Source organism: Harpia harpyja, chromosome 1 (assembly GCF_026419915.1).
Source record: "Harpia harpyja isolate bHarHar1 chromosome 1, bHarHar1 primary haplotype, whole genome shotgun sequence".
Taxonomy (NCBI): Eukaryota; Metazoa; Chordata; class Aves; order Accipitriformes; family Accipitridae; genus Harpia; species Harpia harpyja.
In genome coordinates, this window is record NC_068940.1 from 65302207 (window position 1) to 65322345 (window position 20139).

Sequence of the window (20139 nt, forward strand, 5' to 3'; positions counted from 1 at the left end):
GTGGTTTAGGAACGCTAGCTTTTTTTCCAGGTGTGGGAGTAGAGGGACACCCTTTTAAAAATTGATTTAGATTCACTCTGAGACCCCACTGCACTAAACATGCTGCAAGACTCCATGGTATCTTCAAGCATTTTAGCCTCCAGCTGCTCCTTTTACTTTCCACTTTTTTGCTTGCTTCCTAACGCTTACGATTTGCCCCTTTCAAACTGAAAAACACTGTGGTGGATTTTCTGTATGACATATCTTTGGTAAACCAGAATTCTCCTCTTTCCTCCCCGGGAAGACCAGAACGTGCACCACCACACTTTCTGTTCGTGCTCAGCCCCTGAAAGTTATGGCAATTGCAGTGCAAAATCTTGCTATTGAAAACTTAAAAACATAATGTACATTAATGGTGAAGATATCTGTATCTAATTCTGTACAAAACTGAGAAGTATGAAGTATGAGCCTAAATACACACAGCTCAAATGCACCATCACAGATCTTACCCACAGAGCATAATAACACTAGAAAATTAGCAGAGGAAAATCAGCATTAGTTTTAAGAAAAAATTAATGTTGAGGGAGTTATCATTTACCCTTTAGAAACAAAAACTAGGGAAGATTTTTAAAAAATCAGGATAGAGAAATTAATCACATTTAAGTTATTGAGCCCTAGCTCTATTTTTCCTGAAACATCTTAATTAAAAAAAAATTAAGAATCACTACATTATGCATTTCCCTCCTTATTTTCTGTCACATCCTATCTCCTGTGAATATGGAAACATCCATTTCCTCTCATCTGTATTTATATGCTAAGGTATCACAGCTAAAAATATACCAATTTACTAATTTTTGAGCAAAACTGTTTTTGTAAATAAAATAACTCCTTGAAGTGTTATGCAATCGAAGTTTAAAGGTTTGTGCCATTGACTTCAAAGGGCAGTGTGTAGGTTTTTCTACAGACAGTAGTTTTGGACAGAAAGGTGTGCAGTAAACATGATAAAAACAAGTATCTTCTTATGCTAAAGGTTTTTATCTTCTTTTCTGTTTCTTTTCAATGAAACAAAGAGATAGAGCTCAAATATTTGAGTTGACAGGAATACTAGCACTGTCAAGTCCACACAGCTGAGGAACAGTGATTTAATTCATTTTCCTCATCAGCTAAATTCAGCTTGACGAGTTTGCATCTATCGGTTGTCAGAGCATTGCCCTGATTCTCAGATTTTAAACAGAGATTTCAGTATTGGCTTTAAAAGAAGAAAGGAAAAGTGTTGTGAGGAGAGATGTGTGATAGGGAATCAATTAAAGAAAATCAGTAGACCTGGAGAACTGATATGAAACCATCCCTCCAGAGCCTTTCTACAGAGTACTGCTTAACTTGGTTTAAATTAGGCTTGGTCAGGATTTAAAAATGTAGAGTCAGAACCTCAGATGGGACAAAACTGCAACACCTCCAGAACCAGTCTTACAGATCAAGTAATAAAGTGGAAAAAAGGAAAAACTAAAGATAAATTATCTACAGCTTTGTCAGTTTTGGGAGGGTTTTTTTTTAAAAAAAAACCAAACACTGCTTGAAAGCAAATCTTTAAAACCTGCAAGTGTTTTTAAATGTTTTAAGACTGTCCAGATTTTTGTAAATGTTGTTCTTTAAATAATTTTGCCCAAATTTTGTGGAGAAATTCCTGCATTTAGTTGTGAATAAGCAGCACTGAATTCTTGATTAAGTTAGTACCTCCAGCTCAGTCCCTTCTTTTAGCTAGTCCCCCCTGCTTTTTCCAAAAGTAGCATACTAGCTGGGATCCGAAATATTGCTTGGGGAGCACAGTGATAGAAATAAGACAAATTTTACCTTTGTAAAGGAGATTTAGAGAAATTAGGAGAATTACATCAGGAATGAACTTGGCTCAGCCTACACAGAGGCACTATATGTCCCGCTCAGTAGGGTTTGTTATATCGCCAGTACAATACAACATTTTATCTGCTCTCTTCAGATTCACATGTGTATTTAGCCCTACTGCTTTTGGCTCCTGCAGGAGGCCACGCAGAGTTCGGGGTGCTGGGGGCAGCACTTTGGCAATGCTGGAAAGTTCAGCAAGATAGAGCTTGAAAAAAGGAAGGTATAAAATGCCAACTAAGCAGGATGTGTAATCAATAGCCTCTTCTCCTTAGAAAATAAAATTTTTACTTAATGGGGGGGAAAGGGGGAAGGCAGAAATATCAGAGAGCAGATATTTTTTGGACAGACTGTGCCATTTACAAACATCGACATTCTCTTAATATACCAAAAACTGTTCATCAGGATAAAACAATGCAAATAGCTAAGTCGGTCACAAGAACAGCTACTCAGGCAGGACTCAGCCCACAAAGATAACATAAAAAGTTGACTCTGTGCACATTTTAAAAATAAATAAAGTCTTTTTTTTCCTGTTCTCTCATCTGCTTTGAAGAATATTTTAGATATTCTTTTAACAATGTTCTGAAAAAAGATAAACAAGCTTGTGCCTTCTAAAATATAAAAGAGTACAACAGTAACAGAAATAATGGATAATCTAGTGGGAGATACGATTCTGGAGTCTTTTGAATTTTTTAAGGCTGTCCTTTTAACATTTGTTTTTGCAAAGCAATATTTTATACATTTTTTAATCCACCCTTCTGCAATCCATATTCTAATGTCAGTTAGACTAGATCTATAGGGACCCAGAGACAAGTATAATTTTATTATGGTAATAAAGGACAAGAGGAATACATTCTTGTGAATTTGTTCCCTTTGAAAATTTTATCTATGAAAAGAGAAAACCATCATGGTTTTGAAGAGAGCAGAGCTTTAAAATATCCATTTCATATCCAAGGCTGAGTTTAACTGCATGGGCTTTATATTTTCCTAAGCATTTATCCATAAAATCCTACAAAAATATTTTCTAACACACAATAGAATATGTCCAGCCTATATTCACTTATTTCATTCAGCTTTCTAAAAAAGGCTGCACCCTAAAAAATAAAGCCACTTTTAGTTATGAACCAATATACAGATTAAGACGACTAATTTTATTTAACTTTTTTTTTTTTTTTTAAACATCACTAGTGGCACTCTAGTTTGAACAGTATAGTAAGTTTGCTCCTGCCTTCTCGCTGTCCTCCCCAGTGCTGGAGACACCTGCCTGAAGCTCATGGGAGGCAGTAAGTGGGTTTAAGATGAAAACCTGCCGCATTTCCCAACTTACCTCTCTTCGATGTCCTGCAATGCAGCTCCTTCATGTTGGCTCTTCCCCAGCACTGCTGAAATGCCCTCTGGGGTCATCGATCCCTTACACTCTGAGTCAGGGCACTCTGCTCTCCCCACGCTGCACCCCTCTCCTGTCATGGTGAGCAGCCCCCAAAATGGGGTACCATTCAGCAGCTCTTCACCTTGCACCCCAGGGAGAGAAGTGCCCTTTGGGGACCCTCCGCTCCCAGACCTCTTACAGCCCACGTTGTCATCGCTCCTCTCTTCTACCTCGCAAGCACTGATCAAAGCAAGCGTGCTCTGGCACTGGCCAAGTTTCTGATCAATAAATTACTCTGTTTTACATGATTCAAATTTAAGCTTTTATTTGTTTTTTAAATTAAAAAAATAAATTTCGTTATTAAATAGTGGAATGGGTCTAAACTAATGTTTACATATTAATTCACTTGCTTTAGGATACCACCAGAGAAATAACTAAAGTATACCACCCGGACAAAACTTTCTGTTAGAAAGCTCAACAGTGGCATAATTCAGTTAAACAGGAAAAAAAACCCAAAAGTCTTAATGTTTACAATGAACGTTAGAAGTAAACCTCTGGTTTTAGTGTCATCCAAATCTAGTTTCCATCACAAAGGCAGTCATTGTATTCAGAATACTATACCACAGTGCTAATGTCATCGGCTTCGTCTGGTTTCTTTTGCCTGCTTGGCAGGGATTTCAAGTACTCAAGGTGCCTCCGTGCATCCTCTTGATTTTGCCGGACATAATAAACCACATATGAGATCACCATGGTGAACCAGCCAAACATGGTGACCAGCATGGCGTAATCAGTAGTCTTTTTAGGGAGGTTGCAGAGGTCAGCATCGTTGGCAGCATTGAGGAACGGTCTCCCCGCGTGTTCATCCAGCACAGAAGTCTTGCAGATGACGTTGTTGGCCGTCTCGTGATTGGAGGCCATGCTCCTCAACACCTGCTGCAGCGTGCAGTCACAGTGCCAGGGATTGTTTGCAATTCTGGCTCTGGCCTTTAAGTTGTTGAAAGCGTTTTTGTGCACGCTCTGAATCCGGTTGTCGGACAAATCCAGAGTCTGTAAGGTTTCTGCCACCCCTTTAAAGGCATGTTCATCTATAAACTCAATCCCGTTTTTTGATAAATTGAGGACTCTCAGTTGGTGCAAGTCCTTAAAAATTTCGTTGGGGATGGATGTTATCTGATTGGAGTCCAAATAAAGTAAGACTGTTTCTGGAGGAAGATCTCTGGGTATTTCCTTGAGGTTTGCATTGCTACAGCTGACGTTCAGACCTCCGGAGTGAGAACAGAGGCAGCCTTTCGGGCACATACTGGCAGAATGAAAGCACAGTATCATGAGGACAAAACTTTGTAAGAGCAGACACATGGAGAGGGAACGAGTTAACCACAGGTCTACCAAATGCATGCTGGGGTGTCAGCATAATCACACGACCATTTTTTATTCAGCCAACAGTGGTGGGAAAAGGATCGGCAAAGCTGAAACGCGGCTTCATTTTCTTCGGTGGGATTAGTAAAAACTGACTAACAAGTGGGCTTCCTCATGGTCAATAGTCTTCTTAGAAGCACACCTACAGAGAGGAAGGAAAAAAAGTTCCTTATACCATAAACTCCAATCCCAATTTTGTTTTCATTAAAAAAACAGAAATAAAATGAAGTCAAAGTGAAATGCAACACTAAATAAATGATCTATTATCCCATCAGTGCACCAGAGGGTTTATTTAGGTAATTCCTATTAGCATTAATCTGAGTTTAGTACATAAATCCCCAGGACATTTTTAAGAGGATAGACTACACTTATTACAAATTGCACGGGTTTGGGCTTTAATACTTATTAGAGGAGGCACTTGTTTGTTTTTATCATGGACTTTTCTAAAACAGCTATAAAACTAGATTATATTTTCCCTTGCTAAAGTAGAAGATGCATTAATAGGAGCTAAGAGTTGGATCTCCAGCAACGGTGCCAGGTAAGTGAGGAATTTGTGGTGGTTCATGTGAACTTATCTCAAAATAATTTATGCTATTTTAAGTCCAAATCAAAGTACTTCACCAAGGAAATATTTTTACTATATCAAGAAACAAAAATTAAGTAAACCAAATGCTGCAGCAAGACACCACAAACATCCACCATCTCCTTCTTTGTCTCCCCCTCCTTTTAACATAGAGAAAAACCAAAGAAATGTAACAATTGCCAGAAACTCACACACCCCACCTCCAAACCAAATAAAACTCACACAAACCTATGTATAAGCCAAACAAAAAAAATCTTATTCGTGGCATGTAATTTGCTAATAGAACATATGAAAAATATTGTTTCTGCTTCTCCCCTCTCAAGTTGGCTTAAAAATAGTAAATATCCAGAAGCTTTTCCATTTTCTCCTTTAATTGGAGCACAAATACAAAAGTCTGAAATGCTGACCTATAAGGTTTCAAAGACAACCTCATTTATTTTTTCCCCTATTATGGTAAGCTATGAATTTCTAACCACAACAGGTCCATTTGTTTTCATGTACATGCCCTCTGTCTTTGTATCAGCTTGGATATTTGCAGCCTTCAGGTTGTATTTAGACAGAAATGAATTTTTTTTTTCCAAATCCACACTGTAGTCTACTGAACAACAAAATCCCTGCAGGGAGAATACGCGCGATTTTACAGGAAAAAGAAGAAATTACATTGCAATCATTTCTGCCTGCAGAACTCACATACTAACTGCAGTTTCTGGTACATCGCAGTAATATGGATCAGATGTGTCACGCAGAATATCAAACCCATAGCTCAAGTTTTATTTAACCCTTTTGCTGAGGCTTAGTATGTCAGTAACCCCACAGAAAAAAACCAAAACCCAAATCCATCTTAATAGCATGTACATTATGTGTGATTACTCCATTGCTATCGCTCGGGAATGGCAAAAGCTCAGCACACTCTCACTGCAACTACTGCAAAGAGTAGTGTATCACCACTACTCTTCAACTTATTTATTGATCAAGAGAAAGATTGCCCAAGAACCTAAACAGAAAGTTTACACTTGGACTCCATAAAACTGCTAGTCTAAAATTAAAAAGAAAGGAAATTGTTAGCAATGAGAAATTGTGAAGTTAACCCTGGAAATGTGAAAACATTAAGAAGGGAAGTAAGCAGAGCACAAAAAGCTCCCTTGGAGGATGGAGAGGTGAGGTAGCACCTCCACAATCAATGGAGTCTTGCAGGCCCTCTGTGGAAGAAACAGGATTTACGTGAAAGAAGCCCATTGCACTGGGTGCATCCTTGCCATTTCTCCCTGCGGCTCTTTGGTCACTGCAGTGCCTGGTCTTCAGATCAGATAGAAATCTGCTACAGAAGGAGACAAGCTCCAGAAGTTGTTTTTTCCCAGCCTGCCCAAAAGTGCTAAATACTTGCTAAAATGTGCAGCCCATTCGGAGCCCAAGCTGGAGCTGGCAGCTGCTCCCCCTGGCAGCTCCAAGCTGGCAATCTGCTCCTCCCTCCCGCAGCCCCTGGTGCTGTGGCAAGAAGGCCTGTCCCCTGGAAAAACAGCCACCTATTTTCTTTTCCCTTCATGTTTACAAGTCTCGCTACCGTGCTGCACCAAGAGTAGATGAGTGGTCCAGCTCATCACTACAGAATGAGCATCATCTCATCACTTGTATACAGTGGCTTCCCACCAACAATACTGGGGTCCTACCACAGGAATGGACTGCGGTTAAAGAGCAAAGAGCTGAAGTAGTCTCAGATGCTTAATTTTGTAGAAGCATAAAAATCACATTGTTCTCACCGGAGTGGGGTGATTAAGTATCATATTTGCTTCATTACAGGCTAAAAAAACTCTGCCAACCTGGAATTACACCATGGACCCTGCTGAGCCCTGCATAAGTGCAGCTATGCCACCAAAGATCATGTGTCAAAAAGGCTCCAAGCACCAAAGACCATGTGGAACATCTTCATCCCACTGAAGATAAATGAAGCTCTTATTCTTTAATGTATTAATGTGTTTAGAGTGGAAGTAGGATCATTACAGACTAAGCAGGAAAGTGTTTAATGAAGCAATGCCTCTTCAAAAGAGATAACTAAGTAAATGCATAAAAAGGAAGAAAAACTCCCAATGTTTTAAGTTGTTAGAGCAAATAAAAGTTTAAACCTGTAATTAACAACCCAGTCAACAAAACTTAGCTGAGCAAGAATAAAGCTCAGCAAATTCTCAGTACATTAACTGGAAGCAATCCAATGGGACCGAGCATCAGTCAGGGGAAACACAGCTTTGTTTACTTCCATAATCAAAATAACTGATCCAAGGGATATCTGAGGTTTGGGTTTCACCAACAAACTCATAGCATCCTAGTGACTGCAACAAGAAAAAAAGAAAACTAGGGTCCGCTCATTTGTAATGCCAACAGGAAGATTTTTGGCTTCTTGAGCATCTACCTAATTTTGTCTGCTTGGAACACAATAAATAAAGAAGAAGGTAACAAAGTTGGAATAAAACCAAGATATACGTACCAGACAGAAACAGTAAAGGCTACAGAGAAAGGGATGGAAGACATAGAATTAAAATAAATATATTAATTAATTAGAAATCTGAATATAAAGAAAAGAAAGATAAATTAAAAAGTAAATGAAGGCACAGAGAAATGACAGCAATACTACAAGCACAGGTAACAGCATGGTATAAAAAGGCTTTCTGTGTACATTTCTACATAGAAAACCTAACGTACAAGTCAAATACTGCAGGGCAATAAAACTACACACAGAAGATTGCACAAAAGAATTCTTTACAGTCTTGCAATTTAAACTGGTTTTCAAGCTTTCCTCTTCTCATGCTCCCCCAAGACCATTCACTCAATACAAACATCCAACAGTGTAGGAAAATGTACACATCCCGAAATCCTCAAGGGAAGCACATTTCCTTTTAATACATAGTGAGACTTCTACTGAGCTTCAGGTGTCAGGTACTTGCAGATGTTTGCCTTTCCAGTGAGCAAGGTGCAGAGACTGTATCTTAGCACCTGAATGCAATACTACTAAATTAGGTATTTGATTAATAAGTCCTCCCCACAAGAATTCAGCATGGTAAAGAAACATTAGTGCCTCCAAATATCCACCTGGAAAAAAGGGCCTGCAGACTTAGCCAAGTCACACAGAAAGCCCATGACAAGACTATTTTCAATATTAATTTATGCTGTTGTGTCCTCAGAGCAAGATAGAGGAATATAGGAAATCCTAGAACCATCAAACAGAACAGTACAAAAGTGACCCTGTGAAAGAGCCTGAGAGTTTTTGTGGTTTAGGACAATGTGGTTTAAGACAACAAAAGATGCATTAAAAAAATAATCAATCACACATATATATAGTTAAAGATGTCTGACTTAAGACAAGGGGAAGGGCAAGGGGAAGTAAAAGTGGCTTCTACTCTAGCATAGAGACTTACAGAGTCCATGTGGCAGCTCTTCAGTCATTACACAAGTGCGCACATGTGTGAGCCACAGAACTACGTCACTGGCCCTCCACATCGCCTCTGCCCCCATAAAAAGTAAGAGTGGAGAAGCTGCTAGTCCCTTGCACTTGAAGGCCAGCCACTGCTGAGGACTCAAAAGCAGAGGCCAAAATCAGACATAAGAGGTATCCTGCCTATAGTATTTCAAACACAGACACCCTCAACCGTCTGGATCACCTTGCATCTCCACCAAGATGAAGTCATCAGAGCCCCTTGTTGGTGACTCTCTTCCTGAAAAACTGTGTCTTCCAAATGAGAGAGAGAGACTCACTCCCTGCTTGTTCATTAGATCCCTTCTCCCTACGTTGTGTATCTAGGTATCAGTAGGGTGCTTCAAAGATTACTCTCTAGGACTACAAAAACTACCTATGACAGCCAAATATCTTTGTTCAAGTCACTCCAATATCACAACACTTTTACTTGAAATTTCAGCTGAATTCTCAGACATTTTCAGGTGAATTCCCAAACATTTCTGTTGAGGAGGGATCAAGAACATCACCCTTTTCCTGATGGTTATTCATCAAGCAGGATCTCACATTATAAAGACCAGGCAAGGTCTTTAATATAAATGTCTTGATGGGATGATTTCTGTCTGAAATCACAGCAATGAGGGCCACAAATGAAGTCTGTAGAACAGGATCACACAGAGCCACACCAGTGAAGACTCCCCCAGACTCACACACACATCATCACTCGTCTTGCTTGTAGTCAAACACTGATGGGAAGAATCAGCAGCAGCTCTCTGCAGTAAGTACCACACTGGCCTTCACTGAATCACAGATCACAAGGACTCTTCAGTGATAAAAGGCAGGGGAGGATTTTTAATTTTTGTTGTTGTTATCATTCACAAACAAGCAGAAATATGAAAACAGAGAAAGATATGATCCTAAAAAACATTCTTGTTCCCTAAACCAACCAGTACAGGCACTGTGCAGAATGCACACTTCTAGCAATAACAACTGGATAAATATTGGTGGTGCTTTGGAAGATGCTGTTTCTTTGGGATGTGATGTCATGGGATGCTGAGAAAAAAAACCCAGAAGGTGCTATGGCATGAAGCTACAGCTGAAGGATGGTCTCCTTTTGAGCACAGGAGGCATGCTTCTTCCCATCATGTCCCTGTCCCTACCCACTACTCAGTGTTCCCTCTTTTCTCTCTTCCCACTCCAGGGGCTGATGGGCTGATCACAGATATCTGATAGATAACCGATCAGGCCATGCAGCTGCATCTGCCCTCTTGGAGTCCAATCCCAAGAACTGGAGAGTGCAGCACTGTCAATGAGCAGAGTAGAGTCCCAGCTGTACAAGAAGTTTTTATCCCCCTGGTTAGGTTCAGAGATTGCACGGGACTACAAAGCCATGGAACAAAATGAGTTGCAAAAAACCAAAAAGCAGAAATATGCAAGGTGCCCAGCAGAAGAATAGGGACTGCAGCAGTGTCCCAAAAGCATGAGTGATGCTAAGGGCAACTGCAGTAGCACTGGGATCCTAGGGAGAGCAGTGAGGGCACAGGAGCAAGGCAAACTTGCGGAGTCAAGTCTAGGGGCACAGTATGAAAGTGAGAGCATAGCTGTCAGCCACCTACAGATTTTTTTGTGGCTTCTACGGTCAGAAAGTCTCACTACAAAGGGTTTTCACTGCTGATCTCTTATGCCTAGTGATATTTCCATCTCATGCATGATCATCTGTGCAGATTCCATAAACTAAATTATGTCTTCACTGGCATTTGAGCAACTACACTATCCTCTTGTGTGCAAAGATGGCTGCATGGCACACATCTCACTGTGAAGGAAATTCAGTGACAGCAACTCCATTTTCCCCATCAATAATGTAAGTTACTAGAATAATGTCTCTTCTTGTCTTCAAAGCTGGATCTCCTGATGAAAAAGATTGCATCCACTACTCCAGTAATGCCAAAGGAGTCACAGCTAACTAGAGATGCTTGGCATCTGCATGCACATTTTGTATTTGTGGTTCCTGAAGGTGCCATGATTAGAGGGGAATTTGTTGTTACTGTAGCTTATGAGCTCGAATGAGCAAGCAAGAATGGGAAGAGGCAAAAGGAAGAAGCCAACAGATCAGCCATAGGGGGTGGCCTGTTGGCTGCATCATGATTGCACTCCATCTGTCTGGTCTGTCACTTTTTGACCACCAGAAAAACTGGAAAAAAATATGTACAATGCAGCTTCCCAAGAATGTGGATCGTAGGGTCTGGCGTACAATTCACCTGCCCAGCCATACCATGCTTCTGATGATGTACAGCTGGAAAACTTAAATGACCTTGCTACTAACTTTAGGCACAGTACCTGGAGAAGCCCTCATTTGAAAACACATCCCAAATGGCGCCACAGAACTCCACACTCCTTAGGACCACAGAGTCCACCACAAACGTCACTGTTTTTTCAGTTAATACCAAAGGCATCCCTGTAAGCAACTGCTGGCCATCCACATTGGAGATGCACTGCACGTATTGAGGTGCCTCCTGTCCTCCACACGCACAGCCCACACAACTCACATATGAATCTATAAACTGCTCCTATTTGTGTGTGCAGCTCTACCACCTTCAAGTGAAACTCTCAGCTCCCAGTATGCCTTCAAGAGATCCCTAAAAAAACAGCTCAACTTTTCAAGCCCAGTCTACGTAAACTCCTGCCCTTCAGAGTAACAACCTTCTTGTGTGCCAACATCGGAAGTTTGATACAGAATTAGAAAAGCCCAGGAAATAAAGACTCCTACTGGGCTCTTTTTTTAGACATCCTTTAGAGCAAACCTGCACTTTGAATAAATATTAAAATTTTATAACGAAAAATCCATTAAAAGGGAACACTGTAAAAAGATCATTGTTTTATCTGACTTCCAAAAAATTACTGAGATGTTTTATAGTTTTGAAAGACCTGACAACTTTTTTTTCCCCTTTTTAAGACATTGACTATGTTGGTATATAGAAAAGATGCTCATTGATAAATCTACTCTCCTCTTCTCTCTTAAAATAGGTCTTAACTTTGCCATATTGCATACTTTTGGTTTAAATCAGGTTTAGCAAATTACCCACTGAAATAGAAAATACTCCTCTTTTTAATGGATTGTTTTCCTTGAACTCTTCTTCCTGTAATGCCAGTCTGTTTGTTACAGCACACACACACAGACCTGCCTTGCCTTCCACATCACAAAATTCAGAAGTGATTAGCCCACCTGAAAAGTCCAGTTTGCTAAAGGACTGAGGACAGGACAATTTTACCTGAACCAAAGAAAGAGATTTGCCACCACTACTCCCAAACAACTGCAGATGGCATATTTATGAAGAATCAAACCGGAGAAGATATCCATGGGAAGAACTATTTCTATACATCTTATCTTTAATCAGTCCTATACTACCGGTTAGTACAGACCTCCCAGTAAGCTACATGTTGGGTTGTCCTGTGCATCTGCATGCTGTGTTTGAGAGCATCTGAGCCTCTGGAGGCTAACAGAGTCTGTGCACATCGGGGGAAAAACCTCCATGAAATCCTGCCTGGCTCCTTGTCGTTGTTTAACCCCAGCCAACCCCAGTGGGATGGGGGAGAGAACTGGGGAAAAAAAAAAAAAAAGTAAAACTTGTGGGTTGAGATAAGAACAGTTTAATAGAACAGAAAGGAGGAAGCTAATAATGATAATAATAACAATAATAAAATTACAGTAATAATAATAATGAAAGAATTGGAATATACAAAGCAAGTGATGCACAATGCAATTGCTCACCACTCACTGACCAATGCACAGTTAGTTCCCATGCAGCGATCCATGCCCCCCAGGCCAAGTCCCCCCAGTTTATATACTAGACATGACGTCACATGGTATGGAATACCCCTTTGGCCAGTTTGGGTCAGCTGCCCTGGCTGTGTCCTCTCCCAACTTCTTGTGCCCCTCCAGCCTTCTTGCTGGCTGGGCATGAGAAGCTGAAAAATCCTTGACTTGGTATAAACACTACTTAGCAATAACTGAAAACATCAGTGTGTTACAAACATTCTTCTCATACTAAACCCAAACCATAGCACTATACCAGCTACTAGAAAGAAAATTAACTCTATCCTAGCCAAAACCAGGACACTCCTCCAACACCTGTGGGCTCAATCTGACCATAACTGTTTAAAAACACAAAAAGATTGATGTAAAAATGCTGAGCCTCCATCTGCTATATCTTACTCTAAATCTGTTCCGTGATTTAGATGACGGCTTAAAAGTGACAGTATCAAAATAACAGTAATTATTAAAAAAAAAAAAGGTATTTGTGTTCACTTCCCTATGGAAATATGATAAAACTACACCACAGCAATGTGACTGACTGAGTGGGTACTGAGCTGGAAAGTGAGGATACCTGCGAGCTGGAGCTGAGCGGGAGCAGCAGGACCCGAAGGAGAACACAGCAGCTGCTTCTGATCTCTGTGCTGTCTGTGCGCTACAGAACAACAAATTTCATGGGTACCAAGTGAATTCCTCCAGACTAACGACACAATCCTTTAAAACAACGCTGCCTGTGTACTGTCAGCGGGGAAAGGCACCATGGCACGCCACAGCTAAGGGCAATCTCACTAGCTGCACAGGCAGACTCCAAGATGGGCAACTCATCCATCTCTGCGGCTCTGGGACACCGTCAGGAAATTCAATTTAGCAGATGAAACAAGAGTCTCAGGACAACCTCTGTCTTTCACGCATCTCTCCCTGGCACTCCTCAAGCGTGGTGCGGCTGCCTGGCTGCTTCACAGCACAGCTACCTTGAAGGTAGGCAGTTAAAATGCTATGAAGCACCAAACAAACCAGAGAGATGCCAAGAGCTGCTTGCCAGGTGCCAGGTGATTTAAATTCCCAGATGAAAGTCTCTGGCAGTGGAAGATTTTCAGGATCTCAGAACACAGCAAGTTGAAAACCTAAAGCAGTAAAAAGAGAAATTAATAGAAGCCAACAGCAAATGAGGTGGGAAAAGAAGGGTGCAAAAGATCACTGATTCAATGAATAATTGAAATGTCATGATTAATCAGTGTGAGCCTGAACTCCAATTACATAATGGATTCATTATCTAATGAAACACCAAATGTACTCAAACTATAATATTCTCCCCTAAGATAGGACTCAGAATGCCGGTTGACATTTTGCTCCCAAAAACCTTCCAGTATAGGCATCTTTCTAACAACTGCTCATGGCAAACCACTTTAAGTTGCAGAAGCAAGCCGTGCAGGTAAAATTTTACAGATCCTAAGCTACGAATACCCTCTCTTAACAGTCACAGAGTAATAAAATGGTTGAGGAGAGCCAAATGAACATTTTAAGCTATAACTACTTTCTGATTGTAAGATCACTGAATTTATCACTCCTTATTACAGATTAACAGCTTGCTTAATTATACTGTGTGGGCAAATGAATCAGCACTTTAAGACTGATGGGTTGGGTTGATGTTAAAAAACGTATTTGACTTTTCTCCCTTTTCATGTCAAGTCAGGAATTATTTTATAACTCTCAGCTGATAAATAATTGTGTGAAGCTTAGCAGATATAATAATAGATCAATGACAGAAAAATATTACCAACTATCTCCTATCTTTCCTGTGATGCTTTGCTCTTGGAAGTCTTCTGTGGCAACACATTTCTTGGAATGAAATTCAATATGCTTGATGGAAATTAAAGAAACAGATTTCGGGGATGCTCTTAGACCTCTTTCTTTCAAGCCATTACAAAGACTGAATCACTTGCTTTTTAGAAGATGTTCAGTGCTGCCTCTCTTTCCCAGTTATCTCTGGCATCCTCTTCATAAGACTTAAGTCTACAAAAGGCTCCCGTCCGTTCCCTGAGCAATATACCCTGCTGGGAAATATAAACAACATTTTGTATGTGTATCTATGCCATTTTAAAAAGGAAACAAAACATTACATAAACTTACAGTGCATATGTAGTGGCAACATGAAGTAAGTTAAAAATGAAAGGCGTAAGATACAAGATAAATACCATCATCTCTCGAACATCATTTATCAGTATATTTGCAAGAAATTGGCTTGACAATCTATAGAAGAATGAACAAAGGCTCAAGATATGCCAGTTACTGCTCAGCAAACACATCTGCAAAATGGATTTTTTACCACTATATGAGAACATGAAGAACCACATTACAGATGCTGAAGGGAAATGCTTCAATACAGACAAATGACTGTCTGTAAAGAGTTCTCAAAAGCCATATCATTTGTTTCTAGACTAATTATTAGTGTGCATTAGAGTCAAAGACATTTTTAGAGTTTGGGATTATATTCTACTGAATCTCAGTCACATTTTCTGAGACAACACCAACAACCATTCTGTTTGGCAAGAAAACTCTTTCCAGCAGCAGCTGAGTCAATCCTCCATATGATCTATACTAGAAAAAAAATATACTCTGAAAGCTTAAAATAACCTGAAGTGGAAACACTTTGTCTTCCTTGGGTAAAGAGACCCAGACTAAAGTCTGTTCTAAAGTCTGGTTATGAACTGAATGCCAGGAGCCTTTCACGATTAGGCAATGCAGTGGGTTTTCAATAAATCTGATAGATTCCAATGGAAAATGTTTTCAACATAAAAGGTCAATTTCACAATATTCACTGATCTATTTTTCTCCCATATTATAAAACAACATGATCAAAGTGAAAAAGACAAGTGCTTGGTTGGAGTCATACCCTGATTCTACCCAGTAGCTAATGATGGATGCTCCATCAACTTAATTCTGCAGTACCATAGCAGAGAAAATGTCTTCTTGATCTCAAGATAATTACACTGATCACCTCAATGATTACCAGCATAATCAGTGACAAGTCTTGCAATTTAATCTTGATAACTGCATCTGGTGACTGCAGATGGTGTCTTTGTCCAACTGAAAATCTCATTCTTATCTTGCAATGTGTAAATCTAACCCCCTACCAAAAACTGTGTTATCAGAAACTAATAGGCCTTTAAGGCACCACCTTGCAATGATAAGCAAGATTCAGAGCATCCAGAGACCTTTCTTCCACTTTTAAGGGCGTTTATTTGGGCCTGCATACTGCTATCTTCAGGCTCATTTGAGGTTCATCCAAATGTTTCTGCAACTTAGTAGGCAGTGGGAAGAGAGAAATTGTAATTAGGCCGGGGAAGCTGCACTGATAATAAAGTCAGCAAGGCAGAAATAAGCATGCAAACCTGAAGGGACCATTCAGCAAGGAACATGCTAGCTACTTTGTACAGTTGACAACAGTTGCACAAAGCAGCCAGCAAGACAGCTGCTGGCAGCAGATACCTGGGCACTAGGGAGTCCTAGAAGAAATAAGATGTGTTGCAGACTCCAAAGTAAGACAGGGAAGAGAGGAGGAGAAAGAAGCAGAGCATGACTGAAAGTTGCTTCTTCCAGCTGACCCTCTGCCACAGAGCAGGTTCCCAGGTACAGCGATGGGTCACCACAGATGAGACCATCTCTTGGGTTAGACGCCTCAAAAGGAAATACAGATATGAACAGAGGCAGTGCCACAGTGGCAGTTTAGCATCCAGTTTCACATACTCTTGCTTTTAATTGGGATCTAGATTACCCTGTTGTGTTAAACCACAGGAAACCAAGGCTGTTTCTCTCCATGCATAACTGCCCAGTGACATAAACACAAAGCAATAATCTATGGCACAAGGAATTTGCAAGGAAAGAAACCAGGGTAGTAGAAGCTACTACTAAAATGAAACAATCGGATTAATATCCACACAATGAGACCACAAACAAAAAGAACGTACTTCTAGAGCAATTAACTCTGTATGAAAAAATCTGAAAGGAGGGGAAAACCCACAAGCTAAATTAGCAATAGGGGACAGCACTTTAGAATAGAGTACCTCAGCAGTTATTAATTCAGCTCCTTCTGGTTTGAAATATGCTAGTTGTATAATAACAGGACCTTTAAGAGGCATGCAGAAGTAAGAGTATGTGATTTAGAAAAATGCCAGAAAAGTAGAATGTGTAACATTTGTATATAAGGAAACCAATAAAGTTTGAAATTCCCAATTAAAAGCTCTAAACTTAAAAGTAAATGTTCAACACCACAAAACCACTATCTTCTACTAAAGAAATTAAAATTGTGACATATCAACACATTCCAGAAAATAGCAAAAGAGACAGCAAGTATGGAATAATTATGAGATCAATAAGCAATTAAGCAACTTTAAGAAGACATTCAAGTGACCTTCTGGAATCAAGTGAAATGTTGAGTTAACTACAAGCCATCTGGGCTTGCTGAAGAAACTCGTTAATCGGTGATGCTGGTTTTGCTGTGTCAATGGTTATTAAACCTCCACACTGCCACTTGCATAGCTGAGAGAGCAACGAGCACATCTACAACACCACACACATCCATACTTCCCATTTCTGCACCAAAAGTGTCAAGCAAAGGTATCATAAACCTCTACCGTATCAAACCACCCACCACTAAAACCACATCCCCACTTTTAATATTTTAATCCATGAGCAGCTTCAAATAACTGTAATTCCTTTTTTATCAGCTTGCCAGAGAAACTTATCTTTTTTCTTTCTATGAATGCCATAGTACCAGGCTAATAATAGATGTTATTTCTATATTTAGGTATCATCATAGCTCTAAAAGCTGAACGTGTGACAGTCTGGAATAGTTAGACACAGGGCTTTTGTACTTCCATGAAAGCAAGATTAGTAGGTTCCCATCAGGACTTGCTTTTAGCTCTCTTGGTAGCTACTGGCATCAGAGGCCAGGGGAAAGACTAGCCCAAGTACAACCTCTGCAGCTCTGCTTCAGCTGAGCATCTCCCAAGCGAGCAAAATCTAGCAGCAGAAAGCTTCAATGCTACCTTGCGCTGGCTGCATTTCCCTAATTAAGAGTTTAAGGCCAGATGGAGCCATTAGATCACCTAATCTGACCCCCTGCCTATCCCATGACGTGTCGTTTTACCAGTAAACCTCATATTGAGCTCAGTAATTTAGGTCAGACTGAAGCATGTCAGAACTAAGGAGACTGCTGTGTGCCCAAAGCAGTACCTTTTGTACCCACTGTTCCTGCACCATCCCATACTGGGAGGAAACAGGATGCCTTCAGCGGAGTCTGAATGCACCCAGAAAACTCAATTCTGTCAACATCCACCATAACAGTTAAACTACTCGAGCAGATGTATCTGCTCCACCAGGATCTAAACACCAAGCAAGAGTGTCTGTTTTCAAAAGAAAGGCTATATTGAAAGAGAACGTTAGACTGCTCATCATAAAAAGTTGCATGTTACCACTTGTCTCCAAATGAGTTAGAAAAACTGGCTATTTTTTAATGTGCTGGTGAGTTACATCAGGCCCTCAGCTGCCATTAAAGGACTTTGCAAATTACATGTGTTCCACCTAGAGCAACAATCAGCATGTGTTCATTTTGAAATGACTGCTCTGGAGCATCCCCAAGGCTTCCCAGGAAGTCAGGTAAAATCCTTTGGTTTTTTTTTTAAAACCAGTTTTTCTGAAGTCATAAAAAGCTTACTGTGTAAGTTTCTCTTCTGAGGACATATGATCATAGCAAGTTGTTATTACAACTTGATGTAGGAGGCTGAAATCCTTCCAAGGGTTCCCTGACCCTTACTCAGCAAAAATATTTAGCCTGGTTGCAACTCAGCAGCTTGGTGAGAGGCGAGCCTTCAATGTTCAGGGGGCTGAAATAGAAGTTGTTTTATCAACGATTGCTAAATAATAGGAACAGCTCTAAAGAAAAAAAAATAATGGATTGTCATTTCTCAGTGGAAATAAACACCAGTCTTTATCAGACATGAAATCTAGCTGTGCTAAAAAACAAAAACAGGGCACAGCTGCTCAATACTGAGTGAGCAGAGATTTTCCAGTCAGTCAGTCATTCTTCCCAAGGAGAAAAGAAAAGAAAGGAAGAGCCAAAAGGAAGTGTTGCAATGGCTGCCTCCAAGAAGAGAAGAAACCATTGAGGTCACATTTATTCTAAGGGAAAAGAAGTCTTTATCAGCAGCACTAGAGCCCAACGGGAAGAGACTGAAACTCTGTTCAATAAAACCCTTATTTTAAAGACAAGAATACATCAGATCTGTGTGTGTCCCCATGGAGGTTACACAGCCAAGTTGACTTTGGCGGAGCTAGCTGATACAAAAAGGAGTTGTGAAGAAACAAAAAAAATCTTGATTAGCTGGGCAGGGATCCAATGAGCAAGACACTGGAGGCTGCAAGTTCACAGCTGAAGAAGCTCAGGTAGAAATAATTTATAGCAAGTTAAGTTAGGTCATGATAATGAAATTTAAAGACGAGGGGGACATGATTTATTTTCCTAAGGCTTGTTGAAAAGTGAAAACCAAGCAGAGCTAAGAGGAGGGCTAATTTAACTCTGGTTACAGTTGGTACTGGCACCAAGATAAACTTAACTTGACATATTTAGAATAGGAAAGAGAATATAAGAATAGGATTTTGAAAAAAAAATTTATGCCATTTTTCCAAATTGCAGGGGGGAGCAGGGCAAATTGGGTCCTGTGAATCACTACTACTTGTTTCCCAATTTTAAAACATCCTGGCACACACCCCTTGGTGGCAAATGCAGTGCAAATACCTGATCACAAGTGTTGGGAAGGGATGGATACCAACACCTGCGCCTCAAAGGCCCCGCCATCAAGGAGCAGGAAGGAGGATGGAAAACCCTAGTGGGAGAAGCTCTCATAAGAGGTGCAGTCCGATCGCAGGAGACTAGAAAGCGGCAGCCATGGCAGGAGGGATGCTTTTATCGTTGAGGGCTTTGCTAGTTACCTCAACAGGTTATCTGGCGGCAGCCCGGGCTTTGGCTTCATTTGGCAACGGATGCGGTGCCATTATGTCCTCAACTGTCCCTCCTGCCACCCATCTGCCTCTCCCTCCTCACACTGTGAAAGATGGCGGGTGAGGGGAAAAAAGAAAGAGCCACTTTATAATGGATGAATGCAGCAGTTTGCAGGAGGAGGGAAGAGAGAGAGTAATGAAAAAGCGTTAATATTAAAGTAATAAAGCTTGTGGCCATTTTTCAGTCTGAAACGCACACCACCATATAACAATGCTTAAAGGCACTTGCTTCTGTTCCAAACCACCTGCATGCTAAGGCACCCTGCTATTAGCACAGAAGTTGTTTACTACCAGTCTCATTTCAGTCTGATTCCAGGAGAGCCATAAAGCTGAATTTTCTCACTCAGTACAAAAGCCCATGTGGCCCTGGGTTTTCTTTGGTATGCCAAGCCCTGCCGTGTCACCTGCAATCCCTGGCCGGTCACTAACCCACTCATTTCTAGCAAGATGTATAAAAGTCACATCAGAGCAAAGGGAACTTGTCCCCAGTGCATGGCACATGTATGCCCTCCTTCTCCTCTGATTCCTGAAACAGCAGCTACTCTCGGTGAGGTGTGTTGAGCATAACTATGATGGCGGCTTTG

At 40.6% G+C, this 20139-nt stretch overlaps 1 protein-coding gene across 7 annotated transcripts in view; it reads right to left on the reverse strand.

Annotated features, from left to right (window-relative positions):
* Nucleotides 1-3552: 3552 nt before the first annotated feature.
* The window catches only part of LRRC3B (leucine rich repeat containing 3B), a 48651-nt gene continuing 32064 nt past the window's right edge, over nt 3553-20139 (reverse strand). For 6 of the 7 annotated variants that reach the window (XM_052797770.1, XM_052797759.1, XM_052797813.1 and 3 more), the window contains exon 2: nt 3553-4802. In XM_052797770.1, coding sequence (XP_052653730.1) covers nt 3860-4639 — 780 coding nt within the window. In that variant the 5' untranslated portion in view covers nt 4640-4802 and the 3' untranslated portion in view covers nt 3553-3859. Of the gene's footprint in view, nt 4803-13070; nt 13374-20139 lie in introns of those variants that run through there. The other variant, XM_052797786.1, reaches the window with a different exon arrangement.